The sequence below is a fragment of the Octopus sinensis genome, linkage group LG17, assembly GCF_006345805.1.
Source record: "Octopus sinensis linkage group LG17, ASM634580v1, whole genome shotgun sequence".
NCBI lineage: Eukaryota > Metazoa > Mollusca > Cephalopoda > Octopoda > Octopodidae > Octopus > Octopus sinensis.
In genome coordinates, this window is record NC_043013.1 from 26246705 (window position 1) to 26264756 (window position 18052).

At 35.6% G+C, this 18052-nt stretch overlaps 1 protein-coding gene across 1 annotated transcript in view; it reads right to left on the reverse strand.

Moving 5' to 3' along the window:
- LOC115220909 (transient receptor potential cation channel subfamily M member 2-like) overlaps positions 1-18052 on the reverse strand; it is an 86618-nt gene that overhangs the window by 7905 nt on the left and 60661 nt on the right. Inside the window, exons 19-25 of the mRNA XM_029791108.2 lie at positions 17731-17790; positions 15474-15499; positions 13861-13960; positions 12850-12978; positions 10385-10630; positions 3560-3734; positions 2401-2506 (exon numbers count right to left, since the gene is read on the reverse strand). Of these exons, the coding sequence (XP_029646968.1) occupies positions 2401-2506; positions 3560-3734; positions 10385-10630; positions 12850-12978; positions 13861-13960; positions 15474-15499; positions 17731-17790 (842 nt within the window). The remainder of the gene's footprint in view (positions 1-2400; positions 2507-3559; positions 3735-10384; positions 10631-12849; positions 12979-13860; positions 13961-15473; positions 15500-17730; positions 17791-18052) is intronic.

Sequence of the window (18052 nt, forward strand, 5' to 3'; positions counted from 1 at the left end):
ATCCTTTCTGCAATATGGACATATATTTATCTGAGTTTATGTTTCTCTCACATCCACCAGCTCTGATTGACCATTGCTCCAAATTGCTCCTCAAACCATCACAGAATAGCTGCCATGTTTCATTGTTGGCTGCAATCTTTTCACATCAAATTCTTGATCACAGAGTCTCCAAACCCATATTCAACCTCTGTCAGAAAATACAGCAAATCTGGACTCATTGGAGAATATGACAGTGTCCCAAAATGCTAGTGGTCTCTCCGCCATCTCACTGGCCCAATCTTTTCCCTGCTTGATTTCGCTGGTCAAAGAAGAGGCTTCCTTCTTGCTGCTCTGCCATAGTAACCAAGTTAATGGAGATGCTTGGTAGCTGTTCTGGGACTGACATCAACATGTTCTACTATGGCACAAGCTTTGCAACAAGGATTATCCTCCATGTTTCTCTTAACAAAGAGAAGGTACCTGTCAGAGAGCCCTGGTCAACCAGGGTGAGGTGATGTGGTCTCCTTCCCCTCTCTGGTGAATTGCACAACCACTTTATTAACTGTAGGAAATAGAATCCCAAGATTTTCTGTGATTTTACACTATGCCCACCTTCAGATTGACCCACAATATGGTCTCTTTGAAATTCAGACAGTTCCAAGGCTTCTTTTGTAGATAGCATGATTAAACAGTTACATATAGAATCTGAAACAAAAATGCCAATTAATCAAAAATATAAACTTTTTACAAGTTAGAATAAACATAAAACGATGTTTTATGGAGTGTCTATTTACTTCTGTTATATCAGTGTACATTTCCAAATTTGTCTTCAGTCAAACATTTAGCCACTCAAATGAAGGACTGATTAAACTTGCATATTCAAATGTGCATCATTTGAGTCATGCCAGTCTATTTTAAATGCATGCAAGCTATATCTTCATTCTATACGTTTTTCTAATAAACTCTGTAAATAACATACCAAATTCAATAAATAATATCGCATTTGGATTACTGTGATAATAACTGGGCAATTTAGTTAACCAGATTCAGTTTCTGCAGAGTGCTTAAAGAGGTAGTCACCTGGATTTATTTAATCCTTGTATATGTCATCTTGCTGTAACCAAAGCACCATGAAGGTAAATGATTGTCTCCCTTTGGTTTTGGCTATTGGTTTCCAGCTGTGGTGCCAGAAAATTAGAAAATTCCTTCTGGCTTTTTGGAATCTGCATGGCGACACCAACAGCTAGAAACCAAAGGGCAACAATCATTTACCTTCATGGTGCTTTGGTAACTGCAAGACAGCAGTACAGTCGTAGATCGATGGACAATGGCAAAGAGAGATAATCACGTAGGATTTCATCCTTAAAAACGAGGCTTTCTTCCTCCATATTTTAAAGAGGTCTCAGGCCAGCAGTGTTTGGGGTCTGCAGATATGGTGTAAGGCTAAACCCTTTATGAGCAAGAAACCCAGGGTAACCCCGTAAACCGGCCTACACCCACTATGATATATATACATATATATATATATATAACTAGTGTAGGATAAAATTTTTTTCGCCCAAAAAATTTTATCAATGGCCAGCATATCAAAAAATACCTTTAACGGTTAAATTTATAAATAAATTTACAAGATAAGGGCAAAAGAAAAATTCTAATGCCAAATATGCCGAAAAAAAGACAATAATTGTCAATAAATCATTATAATTTATGCGTCTCGAAACAAACCGATAGAAATCTCTAAAAAATTCGTTATACTGTATTGGTCCAATTTCGGGGTTAATTCGTAAGAAATTTTCCCCTCTTCAGCGGCAAATATGTGGTTTGTTTCGAGACGCATAAATTATAATGGTTTATTGACAATTATTGTCTTTTTTTCGGCATATTTGGCATTAGAATTTTTCTTTTGCCCTTATCTTGTAAATTATTATTTATATATATATATATATATATATATATATATATATGAGAGACTGACAGGCAGACAGAGGTAGATATGTGATTGTGTGTGTATGTGAGCATGTCTTAAGAGTATGTCTTTGTGTCTGTGTTTGTACTGCTTCCCCTCCACTTGATGATCAGTTTTGATTTGTTAATATCCCTATAACTTAGTAGTTCAGCAATAGAGACTGATAGAAAAATAACAAACTTAAAACATTAGTATTAGGGTCAATGAATTCAATTAAAACCCTTCAATGTCACGGCATAGCCACAGTCCAAAGGCTGAACCAAAAGATAAAAAATAACAATGAAAGCCAACTATTTAATAAAACACACACACACACACACATACACACACATACACACACACTCACAAGCATGCACAAACACATACACACATACACTCGCACACAAAAACGCACAAACACGCATATATGCATGCATTCTCATGCATTCTCATATATGTAATGGAAAAATTCTTACCTAAACATAGCAATAAGTAAATTTAGAAGCAAAATATGCACTATCAAGATATATAAACACATCAGAATTGGTGCTATGTACATAATAAGATTTGATTTGATATTTTCTGCAAGAAAAGAAAAGAAATTTGTCTCAGCAATTATAATGATACTGGTTGCAAATTTTAACACAAAGCCAACAATTTGGGAGACTTATTTATCAACCCCAAAAAGATAAAAGGCAAAGAACATCTCAGCAGAATTTTAACTCAGGAGGCAAAGACAAATGAAATGCATTTTGCCTAGCATACTAACAATTCTGCCAACTTGCCAATTTAACAATTATGATAATATTGGTTGCAAGTTTTGGCACAAAGCCAGCAATTTTGAGGGAGAGGCTAATCAATAGTATCGACTCCAGTGTTCTTTCTACTGTTGCTTATTTTATTGACACTGAAAGGATGAAACACAAAATCAAACTCAGAAGAATTTGAACTCAGCATGCAAAGACAGATGAAATGCCATAAAGCATTTTACCAAACGTGCTAACAATTCTACCCACTCACTGCCCTTGTAATTATAATAATACTGAAATATAATCTTAAATATATACTTAACAAGTGCTACTCTGGTTGAGCTTCTGACAAGATCAGTTTGTGAAATTTAAACAAACTACTGTACTTTTGCATGAATTCTTTAATTCAGAAAATTAGTATTATTATTCCCTCATTATTGCTATTATTCTTTTTCAAATACTGGATGAGATATTTTCTTGAAATACTATGACAATCTGCCTTTGGTTCTTGCTTTAACAGCAGTCAGGAGATATAGAATAAAACAGGCTTCTTCTCAAATGGAACAAAACAATGACACTACAATAGGGTGGTATCAACTATTTTATTTAAAGTATGAACAAAAATAGAAATTACATGTTAAACTTTGATGGGGCACATGAATAGCTTTCACATAAATTTTGTATAGTTGAGTGACTTCACTTTATATAGCTCATTATGTTATTGATCATAGACAGATGAAAAACTAAATACTTTTAGAACTAAGTTCAAAAGTTTTGTTAATTCATTCCACTAACATACAAAATATATTGTCATTATAAATAGATGTAATCCATTTATTTGTCAAATCAGCAAATGAAAGTGAAAAATACATCAAAATTTGTTTACCTTCATATTCTTCAAGAAAAAGTTCTCCATACATGTGGAAATATGCCTTTCTAAACACGGCTTTAAATAAATCATATGAGACAGGTGTACTTGGATAGAGAATTGATTGAGTAGAAATGCCAAAAGCAATCATGAAAACAAGCAGAATTACGATAAAATATCCAAGGTCTTGTATCTGAAAGATAAATAATTTTGTTGTTAAGTAGAAATAATTGATCATTTGTTAATATAATGGATACAGCTAATATTAGAAGATAATTAAGTATGAAGTTAAAAGGTATTCCCTTGAAAGTGAGGTTTAATCAGAATTTGGTTAATTTATTTGTAGTGGCTATAATAAGGAGTACCTCAGGTTTTATGATAGTTTTTTTTCTATAAAAACATTTTAGCAAAACTAAGTTTGTGAATTTTCTTGTGAAGTTACTTGGCTATACTTGGTGCACAATACTAAAGAAAAAACAAATTTAAAATTGCTCTGATCTCTCCATCTTGTTTTTAATTTCATACTTTAGCTTATTAACTAAATAAACACTTATAAAATTATAAATGAATTAGCTTTTAGTAAATAAAAATTTACAATTGAAAAGATGAACTAAGAAAGAGGAAATGCATCTCTGATAATATGCAAGCATAACCTACTGACTCTTGAGATATTTCTTCTCATATAAAATATGGAAACATGGATCTCTAGTATTTCAATATTCAATAGACAGTTATCAAGAGTTAGAATTCTAATTATAATATGGCACAATTGTATCTCTCAGTTACTATGAAGTCAAAAGTTAGTTAAAATTTATTATAGCCAAACTAAAATTAGATAATAAAATAAAATGACTGACCAAACAAGGGTGATACATCACCTTAAAAGACAAGACCACAAGAAAATTTCACAATAAGTCACAAAAACAGACTGATATTTCTTGTGAAGCAAAGTTTGGGTGTAAGCTAGTGGTCATATTCTAAATACCATAAAGGAGAAAATCAGGAAAGTCATCAACTTGCAGCATTGAAATAATAATACCAATGCTATACTTGAGTGGTTCAACAACATCGAGATATCTGATATTGCATAAATTCTATCTGTTTGAAGTAGTCTCACCAGGATATTGTAATTCAGAAACAAATACAAAGCTATTAATGACAATGGTATCAAAATAATAATGTATGCTACGAAATCTCTAGTTTCAACAATAACACTATATGGTTGAAAACAGCAATGGCCCACCTGATGAATAATGCATTCAGCTCACATGTTTCAGCTCTATCCTTTGTGAGCTGAGTGGATTATTCATCCCAGACAAAAAAAGAAAATAGAAATTTAAAACCTTGGATAAAGGACTACACAGAGATAATGGCCGTTGAGATTTGCATCACACATATAAGTATACAGTTGCCACATAGAGGAAACATTTAGATCACATATTCAAGGAGTCTGGCCTTAATATCTGTCACCACAAAAGTAAGCAGTTTCCTCAAAATATTGGAAATGAATGACATTCATTTATAAACATTTCAGAGCGTCTGTGTATCAATCTGAAGACAGTGATAAAAATCAAGCAACATGGTGTTTGAAACAATCACTAGTGATGGCAAAGTAATGCCTTGATTCATCTTCCCATGGACCTTGAACTCAACACAGAGGCTTACATCATTGCTTGGAGGAGATAGTACTGCCCTGAGTCACGAGGGTGGCTGTTGGAAGACACTGTGTCTGGAAACAGGACTCTGTGCCATACTACACAAGCAGGAGAACCCAGTCATGGATCTCAGACAATTTCTGTGACCAGATCACCCATAGCATTTGGTCACCTAACTCCTCAGACTGTGACCCCATTGATTATTATGTGTGGAGCACAGTTAAGCGAGAGACCTACAAAATTCTTTGTTACACCAAAGAGGTGCTGAAGGCAAGGATTATGGTAGCATTCACCAACATAAAGAAAAAGACTGTTGCAGGAGATTCCGAAGTTGACTGGAGGTCTTGGTTGAAATACTCTTTGATATTTCAAGATATTTTTATGAAATTTTGGTAAATATATCTGTTGTTGTTGTTGTTCAGGTCACCGCCTGCAATTGAACTCAGAATCTTGCAGTTAGTAGCCCACGCTCTTAAACACTATGTCATATGCCCACGGGTATATAGTGTAGTGGTTAAGAGCGCAGGTTACTAACCCTAAGATTCCAAGTTCAATTCCAGGCAGTGACCTGATTAATAATAATAATAATAATAATAATAATAATAATAATAATAATAACAACATAGAAAAATACCTTAGGAATGAGAACCCAGGTTCGAAATTTCCTCAAGACACCTGATGAAGGCTGGAGGTTATATCAGCCGAAATGTGTTAACAACAAACAAGATGAGGACAAATATCTGTCAAATGTAAATAATGTACACCCACATAGTAATTAAGAATTTAGTTAAGAATATTGGTAGGAGAATTTCTGGCCTCTCCTCCAATATAAACATATTTAATAATGCTGCCCCTATATAAAAATGCCCTCAAAGCTAGTGGATTGAAAGAGGAAATAGTTTACACCCCTACCATTAGATCAGAAATAAAGAAAAGGAAACATAGACATAGGAAAATTATCTGGTTTACACCTCCTTACTCCCTTGAAGTGACATTCAATACTAGTAAATATTTCTTGTCACTTATAAACATTTTCCATACATTAGAAATATAGAAAACTCCTTAACAGGCATAACCTAAAAATAAGTTTTCGTTCCATCCCCAATTTTAAAAGCATAATCACACACAATACAACACAACACCACAAAGCCAGCTGTTCCTGCAGGTATAAAGATCTGTGCTCAAATGCATCAATAAATTAACATTGATATTTTTTCGCCATTGTCACAATCGTCTGAAATGGAACTGTCAAAGCGTGATATTCGAGCAATTTTGCTATTCAACTTCAAAAAAGAATGTAAAGCAGCTGAAAGTACTTGAGATAGCATTGAAATTTTTGGTGAGGATATTTGAGTTGTGGTTATTATTTTTGGTGCTTATTGGATTGCATCAAGCTGGAAACATGGACATTTCCAAAATGACGTCAGATGTTGTTGTTGCTACTGAAACTCAGTTAAAAGAGCCAAGAGATCTGCTCCCGTTCTTGAAAGGCTACGAGAAATCCATTTCTCCAGGTCGACCAGGGGGTAGGTGTGGGGTGTTGGTCCTACTTAAAAGAAATCGGGTTTCAGAGAAAAAGTTAATTTTTTCTGATCCAAAAGGTAAGCTGGTCGTTTTAGATCTGGCGTTCAGTTGTAGTAAAGAAATCAGGCTGGTTGCTGTTTATGCACCCAATTCGAGTCAGACTGATTATTAACAACAAATGGTCGTACGCCCTCAAAAGAACCATTAAATTTGAGTCTATTAAATATAGTGCAGGTTTAGTGGCTAGAGGGCGTGGGAGGGAAATAGAATTAGTTAAGGTCCTAGAGGAAGCCATGAGAACTGGCGACGCATCTCAGAGCTAGACTTCGTGCAATGTGGAGTGAGGGAATCAAGGCCGCTGGATGAGCATGTGTTGTGGAGGCTCAACGTGGAAACGATTCCATAATTCGACCTTTGATGAATTCACAAGGTGAGTTGATAAACGAAGCCGAGATGTGTCGGGCTTTTAAGGAGCACTTCGTCCAGCTTTTCGGGCTACCATGTCTCTCGGGGCAGGATGCGGAGAGTTGTGAAGGGTTGATCACACCTGAAGAGGTGATTGAGGCTATAGTGGACTGCAGCAGTGGTAAGGCGCCGGGACTCGATGATCTACTGTACGAGCTATATAAAAGTATGCCAGATTTGTTTGGGCACGTACTGGCTAGCGTTTATGCAAACTGGCAACAGAATGGGTGGATTCCCAGTTCTGTGCACCAGGGAGTTGTGACGCTGGCCAAGAAGGACCCAGACAAGGGGGATAGCATAGATAATTGTAGGCCCATCACTCTTCTAAACACAGAGATCAAGATCTTGGCCAAGGGGCTAGCAAAATGATTGACGCGTGTCGCGGATGGCCTGATCGAGGAGGTACAAACCTGTGCGGTCCCTGGCAGAACCATCCAGGATAATCTTCATTTTATACGCTACACTGTAGAAGGGTATGGTAATGATTCTGGCAAGGGTGGGACACTGGTCTATTTAGACCAATCTAAAGCATTCAGTAAGGTAGACCATCGTTACCTGGTTTCTGTGCTGGCGCAGTTCGGACTAGGTCTTGGTTTCCGCCGGTGGATCATACAGTTGTACGACAACATCACCTCGATCGTTCAGGTGAACGACTTTTTCTCAAAGCCGTTCTGCATCAAGCGGTAGGTTCGCCAAGGGTGTCCACTCTCTCCGCTTTTGTACATAATGGCCCTCACGTCATTGCTGCAAAAGCTGAGTGGCATTCCAACGAATCAAGAGGTGGAGGATCGGTTACAGCGTACGCGGATGGCATCACTATCATCATGACTAAGATGGAACACCTACAGAAAGTAGGCGAAACCATCAAGGTTTATGAGACGGTGGCAGGAGCAAAAATTAACCGGGAAAAATCGATCAGCTTACAACTCAACACCTGGAGAAGCAAGTCGATGCCTTCGAATAGCGTTGTGAGACGCTGGATGGAGGGCCCGGTTAAGTTGCTAGGAATCTGGTTTGGCCCAAATCTCCAGATAAAAAAAAAACTGGTTCAAGGTATCGGGCAAGGTGACCCACATAGTGAAGACCTGGTCTTGGTGGTGGCCATCCTTGAAGGGGAGGGCAGAGCTGGCCAATGTGTTTATCGCATCGGTCATCGTTTACTGTCTGACCGTCATTCCTTGTCCAGATTCATGATTGAGCAAGTTGGAGAGACTAATATTCCACTTTTTGTGGAATAAGTCCACTCCACTTGTAAAACGTTCTATTTGCTGTCAAAAGCCGTTAAAGGGTGGGTTAGGGATGCTTTGGCTGTTGATGCGCAAACATGCGCTGAGGTTGAGGCACCTCTGGCCCTACCTGGATGGTGAACGGGTGTGGTCTCCGCTCGCTAGATGGATGTTCCCCAGCTTTACTAGTTTTGGTGGTAGAGAAAACTGGTTTCATCGTAGATTGAGGTTGGATACCTGGTATACGGAATGCTGCAAGTCTCTTCTCCAGTTTCGCAACTTGGGCAACGCCAGCGGTTTCGGTACCAACGCAGCTTCCGATAGTAGGTTGGTAGAGATTGGAAATGATGATGCTCTGGGGAGGACCCTGGGTCTCAATGATAATCAGTTAGACAGCCTGTTCCGAAGAACATTCGGGCCAAAGACACTGGATAGCTTCCAAAAGTCTATGAGAAAACAATTCTTACTTTCTTCCGTTAGGAAATCCAGTGACTCAGATGATAGCTGTACTCTTCTTCCATCTGACAACAGGTGTTCTGCATAAGTCCACACTTCTGACACACCCGGACACTAGCGTGCAGGATGGTTTCCACATCCCGCCTGCATCTTGGACAGACCGACGGCCCAGGATGGGCGTGTCTGGTAAGTTTATCCCGAATGAGTAGAGCTCCTTTGTAACACTGCGAGAGAGGTGATATGAAAGTCGAGAATGAAAGGTAGTGTGACAGACAGCTTCGTCTCCAGCCTCGCACTGGTGAATATCTTCACATTTCACCTGAAAAGGAAGGTTGGGCTGGAAATTACCAGTGTGTGGTCAGCTCGAAAATGGTTTAAACGATTTTGCAGTGGCAACTTGAGACTTGAAGATCGTGAACTTAGTGGACACCCATCTGTCATCGATGGTGGTCAATTAAAGACCATCATTGAGAAGATCTACATAAAACAACTCGAGAACTGGCAAAATAACTTCAAGTTAACCAGAAAATTGCCTGAAACCATTTGCATGCAAACAGAAAATGAAAAAAGCTCGACAAATGGGTACCACACAATTTAAATAAAAAGCAGAAAATACGCAGGTATGAAATTTGCTCATTGCTTCTTCTCCATAACCAGAGTTGGCTTCAGAGTTGAGGTAGTCCTTTGAGCTATTCAATGACCTAACCTTCCAGTAAGCAGACCTACTTATTGATTGTTTATAAGAACCCGAGAAAAATCAGGTGAGAAAGTCAAACTAAGCAATTTCAAAGAATACTTTTACCCAACTGTTTTGATCACATTGTACAGAAAGAACACCATAGATCTGAAGATTTCTCATTTCATAAAATAATTTGCTATAAAATCATATATATGAAGTATACACTGAGAATCTCACTCTGTTTGTGCTCTGTCCATAGTCCTACAAGCAAACACTTGAGTGATCCACAGAAAACAAAGAAATAGGGGGCAGTAGGTGTAGTTGCTTATTCCAGATCCTTATTCAAATTCTATCATTAATTGTCTGTATTTCCCCAAAATTTTAATAAGCTGATCTTATTGGAGTTCTTTTCTTTGCTTGATTTTTATTATTTGTTAATTTATTATTTTTCATTTAGTTTTTAAGCTACTTTACCTTAATGAAGGATTTTTTCTCTACTGTTTGCATTTTTCTCTACTGTTTTATGAACTTTTTAAAATTCAATGCATTAGATATGTGAAACCTTTTCATATTTGTATTTAGTCAGTAGATCAATCCTCTGAAGTATTTTTCTTAGCCATATTTACAAACTATATTATACAACATCATAAAATATTAGATCACTGATCTAGTTAAAATATATCATTTCTAGCTATTAAGTCATCTCAGAAATCGAGAGAATGGAGGGAATACACACATAAAATCAAAAAATTATTTTTTTTATTATTTACATAATTCACTTAAACTGAAAGACAACTTATTTCATGATTTTTCAAATATATTCAACCTGAGAACTTACCATCTTTTTTATCATTACAAGCTTTGGCCCAAGATGTCTGTGAGATGAAAGCATATAGAGAATACGGATGAAGAAGGAAATCAAATTTAAATTGAGAACCACTCTAGTAGCATCCATCATTTTCAAGAAGCGAAGAATGACTCCAAAAACGAACAAGCTGATGGTTATAACATCAACTATGTTCCAAAAGTCATTGATGTAATTGGTAAATCGTATCCAAAGTGACATAGAACTTCTTGTTAATAGCTGAAATAAAAGTAGAAAACAAGGTTAAAAAACACAGATGAGTACTTGTACACACATATGTGTATGTGTGTGCTTGTGTGTGTGTGTGTGTGTACACATATAGATATATATTGACAAGGATTAGCAGTGGAGATGTGGACACCAACAGGAGACTATAAGCTCCATCACAATGAACTTCACAGTTAAACACTTTGCAACAAGGCCCAACCATCAGCCTATATCCCTAAACACCAGACAATGAAAATCTAGCCTCAGGAAGGAACGTAAGCTTCTCATGAAGCAGTATTATACAGCAGGGAAGTTTGAGAAAGCTGGACTAGCATATCATTGGACAGTCTTCGGGAAGAGGTTCTTAGTACTGATGAAAGCAGAGAGCTATAGAAGGACACAAAGAGAGAAGGTAAAGAAGGAAACTGCATTCCTGACTAACCCCCAACAAATTGACAAAGCAGCTCCCTAGAAGAAGACTAATCAATTGATCTGTTCCAAGTACACCATTAATGAGCACCTTATAAATGTTTACAGCAACAGGGAGAGATCAATCACTAGGCTCATGCAAGGAAGTTATACCTTCCCCAGAATCAACAATGGAATTCACTTGAGAAGTGTCTTGCCTGTGAAAGGAAATAAGCTTCAGCTCCAAGTGAAGTCCCATACAAGTTTTACAAGAACTGTCCAAATTTATGTCATTGGCTTCAGGAGTTCCTGTAGGTGATTTGGAAGAGAGGAAAAGTTGCCCAATCATGGAGAAATTATAAAATGGTCAAAGAAAAAAGAGCTGAGAATATCGACCAATTTCTCATCTCCTTTCTCAACAAGGAGAGCAAGATTTTTTCCCTCATTGTTTTCAATAGACTCTCCAATTTTTTGTTTAGAAGAGGCAGGGTGGTATTAAGTGATTTCCTGGTTGCCTTGAACACATTGATGTGGTGACACAGTTCATCAAGGAGACACAACAGGAAAAAGATGTTCTGTGGCTGGACCTGGTCAATGCCTATGGCTCAATACCACACAAGCTGGTTGAAGTGGCATTAGAAAGACATTATGTACCTCAGAAGGTAAAATACCTTATCAGGGACTACAACAGCAAGGTCATATTGAGGGTTTCCAGATGCACAATCTATATTTGTCTTTGCATTGGCAATGAACATGCTAGTCAAGTCATCAGGAGGCCTGGAATTTCTTCAGCAAAACAGGAGTAAAGCAACAATCCATCAGCTGCATGGTTGATCTCACAGTGACAAAAATAATGCAGGGTTATAGTTGGATCCTCAGGGAACTAGAGAAGTACAAGGCATCAGAACTGATAAGTTTCAAAATAGCAAAGTCCTAGGACGTAGTTTTGAAGAAAGGAAAAGTCACCAATGTGTTCTTCTCCAAGATAGAAGATCAGATTGTGTCTTTCACTGAAAAACCAATAAGAAGTCTTGAGATTATCTTCAATTGCAGTCTGAAGGACACTATCCAGCAACAGAGCTACCATGGCAAACCTGGAAAGCTGGTTGAGAGCCACAGGCGAGTTTGGATTACCATGAAAATTAAAGTAGAGAAAGAGTGAACAAATAGAGTAGTATTAACATGGAACAAGGTGTCTGGATGAAGTGGGGACAGGCAATCAAGCAGAAAATCTCCTAGACGGACATCTGAAACCAAAAACCACAAGGGATCAAGTTCTTGATCCAGGCTTCTATGAAGTCCTCCCCAGAACTCCTTAATAAAATGGAATTCAGTGGAGACCCTGCATGGCCCCTGTGTCCTAGGACAGTGTCCTTCGAGCATATCTTAAGCAACTGCTCCAAGGTGCTGAGTGAAGGATGCTATTGCTGGAGACAGGATCATCTCCTCAAGACCATCACTGTGACAATCAGCATGGGGATCAGCAACAGTAGAATTGGAAAGATAATGAAATAGCTAGCTCAGTTTATTGTTCTTAAAAACCTCTGTGACATCAAAGCATGTAACTTTGAAACCAGAATATGAAGTAACATGAGATATAGATAAAGTTAATATATATATATATAGATATATATATATATATATATATATATATATATATATTATCACATCTCATCTGTAAATCTCACCATTTTCAAATTTTAATTAGACTGCTACCAGCAGACTATCCTTAACTATTAACTTCCCATGTTTTCTACCAAAAAATTCATCATCCATTAATGACTAATTTGGATTTGATTAAATAATTTTGAGACAGTATTTACCTGGTGTATTTCTTCTGTAAATATTCCAATCACCCACACAAGAAGAAGCCATTCTAGATAAGACATCTGAGGTTTAAGTTCAACAAGTAACACATAGCTATAGATGACAAGGAAAATTACATAAAATATCTGAAATAGAAAAAGAATTTGAAGAAAATTATATCTATTGTTACAAGTATTTAATGACAAATTCAAAGTTACATTTAAACAAAGAGACACATGAGAGAAGATTAAAACATGGAAACCCATTTATATCTTCTGTCATGTATTCTTTTTACATCTGCCGGTTTTGCTGTGTAAACAATGAACTAAAAGGATGTAAGTAAAATTGATAAAATCTATGTTTTGCATATGTATGTATAAATATGGATGTCTGTGTGTATGTGCATGTGTAGGGGCACTTTTGCATGTATGTGTATGAGTATATATAGATGCTTGTGTATATTTACATATGTGCATTCTCAAGTCTACGCATGTACAAGGATTAAAATTCTCAGGAAGGGTATAGTCATTTTAAATCAATACCAGCATTTGACTGGTATTTTATTTTACTGATCTCAGAAGAATAAAAAGCAAATTCAAGTTTAGTGTGATTTGAACTCAAAAACAGAATTGTGATAAGGTTTTTTTGCCTGTTACTCTACTAATTCTATCAATAAATATTAAACACAAATTAGCTTCTTTGAATATGCTAACTTTCTACTGATGTTTATTAACTAAAATATATTCCCAAAATATTAATCAGTTTTTAAGTATTGCCTGCTCCACCTAGTTTTTCTTTGTTTTATTTCAAATGTGATTTGCACAAGAATAAGGGCAGTAAAAGTGTGAAAGAAAAAAATCAGGAAGCCTGTGGTTGGGTCAAACCAAATAATGGATTACATTCATCATCTTTGTTTAGTAAAATTTGTTTTAAAAGAGTAATTCTTTTCTTCTCTCTTAAAATTAATTTTTAAGGAAAATTTACTCTGAAAGGGAAACATTTTAAATATTTGTGAGTAAGGTACATACCAAATTGTTCAAAAACTTTATGAAAGGAGTGCAATAGAATGTCACACATCTGCATAACACTTTGCTCAAAGATGATGGACATATTCTTGACTTCTGGTTTCTGGATTAGAATTGGAATAAATTACTTGAATAATTAGTCACAGAATTACATATTTTATGCTTAATTTTCAAAATATATAATATACAATTGAAATAGGAAAACCACTTGTAACAGTTTAGAATGTGACCAAAATTATTCCTTTAGACATTTTCTTCCTTTTGCATCACTCACACAGCTACAACTCATTGCTTCAAGTTAGCTAAGTACAACTATACAGGTGATTGAAATCTAATTGGTTTGTGTATTTACCTGGTTGGTAGACAATCAAGTGGTTGAGTGGTCTCTTGTTACATCAAGAAAATATAGCCCCCTTAAGCATGAACAGCACTCAGTCACAGCTCTCATAGTTACTCCAAATGTCAGGCTACACTATCATCAAGGATCTCTCCTGGCAAAAGCACATCTTTAACATAGCTGTGACTGCATCCCAAAGACAGATCCATCTTTACAGTGACAAAAATTTGAGCTGTCAACAACCATAAAATTCAAATGAGACCCACAATGTAGTATTGTTCCTACTTTTGAGGTACTGCTGCACATACAAATATCATAGATTTCATCCAGGGAAAGACCACCCAACTGACTTATATTACAACTCTAATAAACACAATTCAGCATCTTGCCTACAGGTATGCTGCCTCATCTCTGTTCTTTCTATCTCTACTATAAGGGTCTCCATTCATTGGAATTAGCTAGTCTTATGATTTCTCCTTTAATACACTCATGACCCACTTGTCTTCCCTTTCATCACTTTTGTTGTGACCCAGGCCCCACACCAACCACTGAGCCTAAGTCTTCCTCTCCAGACAATCAATCCCTGGGGTCTCTTTCCTGCTCATGTTTTTCTTTCAGGTCTCAACTTGCAACAGTTTAAACAAAGCATTACTGTCATCAATTTTACCAGTCTTGGGAGGCTTGTAAATGCCATGGGCACTACTCTTTCCTCCAAACCTAGCAAGTGTAAAACAAAGAGAGAAAAATATCTTAATATTGATCCAAAGAGGTTTTGAATGTCACATCATAATTCTTTAACAGTATCTTTTAACCACCATAGAATAAGTCTTCCTGCAAGAAGCATATAAGTATTATGAGAGTTGAAAGTATTCTCTGAATAATACAAGGGCACATACACCAACAAAGCATTAATTCTGTGCTTATCAACAGGAAATCAAGAATGCCTAAATGACAGAGATACAAATAATAAATAACCAGAGTAGTCTATTTTTAACCAACAACAAAAATGTTATAGTATCTATAAAATATAGTGTGGTGGCCAATACACCATATAAGGCAATTCATAAATAGGACAGTCTTCAACATAGACAATGATGTGAAGGGCATATTCATACAAAATATGAAAAAATCTCAGTAGAATGCTGCTGATAAAACTTCTATACAAACATAATAAATTTAAAGTAACATTTCAATTCAAATCACTAATCTCTGTTACATTAAAAACAATAGTTAAGAATAGGAATTAGAAGTGGTAAGTATAAAGAGGAATATGACTTACAATTTGTTATTTCTCCCATTATAGTCCTGTAAATATAAATAAAAGTATAACATGATATATATGATAGATCTGTTTTACTTTGTTTTATTGTCTACACGTTAAAATACATTTACAGTTAATATTATCACTGTCATATCATCAGATTTCTGGTAATGTTATATCTGTGTTTAAGCTTTCATTGTAACTATAGACTTTGTATGATAAGAACTGAGTTTATTATTTTAAAACTGGAACATAAAGAGAATGTTGCAAGTGAGAGGTGTCAGCCATCTCATGTGATCAAACTGAAATGCTTGACAGGAGATTCAATTTTTCCTGTCAATATATCCAATGCAGAATAATATTCTAATAGTGTTCTGGTTACAGTGAATCTCCAGCAAAAGAGTTGCATATATTGCTTCTAGAAAATGAAACTTGAAACATGGAAGGAATGGAGAAACTGGGTGTATCATAAATTCTTTGAAAACCTGAAAGTAAACAGTTAAGACAAAAAACAACCAGGTGGCATGCAGAAGAGAATTAGAACTGCAGAAGATGGTTGAGTTATAAAGTGATTAAAATAGTAGCATCGTATATAGTGACTGATTGGAAGAATGATGGGCATATGTGGTTTGTGACAAACTGATTTCAGTTTTAGCTACATCTAAAATTTGAGATTTAAAACTTTTTTCTTTATTCAAAGAATTTTGAAAATTTTTGGGCAGCTTCATTTGACAGGATGAGCAACCACAAAGAAGCCATCACTTTGGCTCATCAAGCATTAAATATTATTAGCTCTGTCATATCACTGGTACTGAACCTTTGGATTCATTTCTGTTACATTCAAAGAATATACCATCTGGTAATTCATTCCAAATCTTCTGTCAACTTCAATTAGGACACACAAAGTATAAAGAGAACTATTTTCTAAACCAAATTGTAGTCAGTCAGGCTGATAAAAGTAGCAACTAATCCTTCTCAAGTCACACCTTGCCATCATAGAAAAAAAGAATAGGCACATTGGATAATGTAGTCCTAGATATACTGTCTGAATAAGACAGAACAGTCATGGCTGTAACATTAACAATAAGTCTGTTTAGTTAATGGACTGATTCACTATTATGCTCAACTAAAATAATGAAGAAGACTTTGAAAGTGAGAGATGGAAACTAGTTCAATGGAGAACATAAATTATCAGATTAAAAGATATAGACTAATTAATATCTATGTGTAATGGAAATCACTTTTGAGTGCAATATGCAGCAATAGCTGTGTTAATAGACATTTAAAGGGAAAATTTAAAGGGGATTAAAACAGCTGATCATAACATGATGTTGAAATATAAACAGCATTGAAGTTGACTTCTAAAATTTCTAAAATGATTTAGAATTTCTAAAACTCTTTTGTTCATAGATTTCTAATGAATTAAGCATTTATGGTTGTTGTTACATTTCTAAGCCTATGCTTCTATGCTTTCTGTTAAACCTTCTCTTCTAAGATTATTGCATTATAAGCATTGAAAGTAGTCCATTTAGTTATTTGTGAATGTAAATTTCAGAGAAAAGAAACTAGTTTTAACTCTTGACAGCAAGGAATTTATAGCAGCTGGTAACTTGGATATCTCAATAACATAATTGATCATTCATTAGAAGCTTTATAACAAAACATTTGATGTTCCTAATTTTAAATGTTGCAGTACTTCACTGGTTCCTACCATATTGGTGAATATGATAGGAATTTATGCTAAGTGGGATTGCAAAGATTTAAGTAAAATTCATTGTTGGCTAGGGTGAAAGAAAGAAGGGGAGAGAGGAGTGCAGAGAATTCCTGTTGCCTCTGAATTATAGCTGACTATTTCGATAACAAGACCAATGATATTCTTAATAGAATTTTATGACACTACAACTACTACAATAATAATAATAGTTTCAAATTTTTCCACAGGGGCAGCCATTTTGGGGAGGGGATGAGTTGATTACATTGACCCCAGTTTTTCACTGGTACTTAATTTACCAATCCCAAAAGGATGAATGGCAAAGTCAACCTCGATGGAATTTGAATTCAGAATGTAGTAACAGGTGAAATACTGCTAAGCATTTTGTCCAGCATGCTAACAATTCTGCCAGCCCACTACCTTAGTAGTAGTAGTAATAATAATAATAATAATAATAATAATAATAATAATAATAATGATAATAATAACCACAACAACAACAATAATAATTCTGAGAATATCAGTAATCATTAGTTATGACAGTAATAAAGAAATAAATATTACCTGTTTATCATCAAAGTTTATTAGAAATATAAACAATGGACAGAATGTACAAAGTAACAACTGAAAGAAGAATAAAGAAAATATAGGAAACTGTTATGGAGAAATATTCAAGTATACACAACATAAAAGCCAAATTTTTAGGGTAGTATAAATATACACAGAGTAGTGCAACAAGAAACTTAAATTAATGAAAATTAGTTACATGTTCAATTGTCCCCTGATTTACTCAAATTGCTCAGATTCCCTTTAGCATGGTTTTTTTGCTGATTAAAAAGTACTTTCTTTCTAGATTACATTGGTGCATGTTTGGCCATAAGTACAG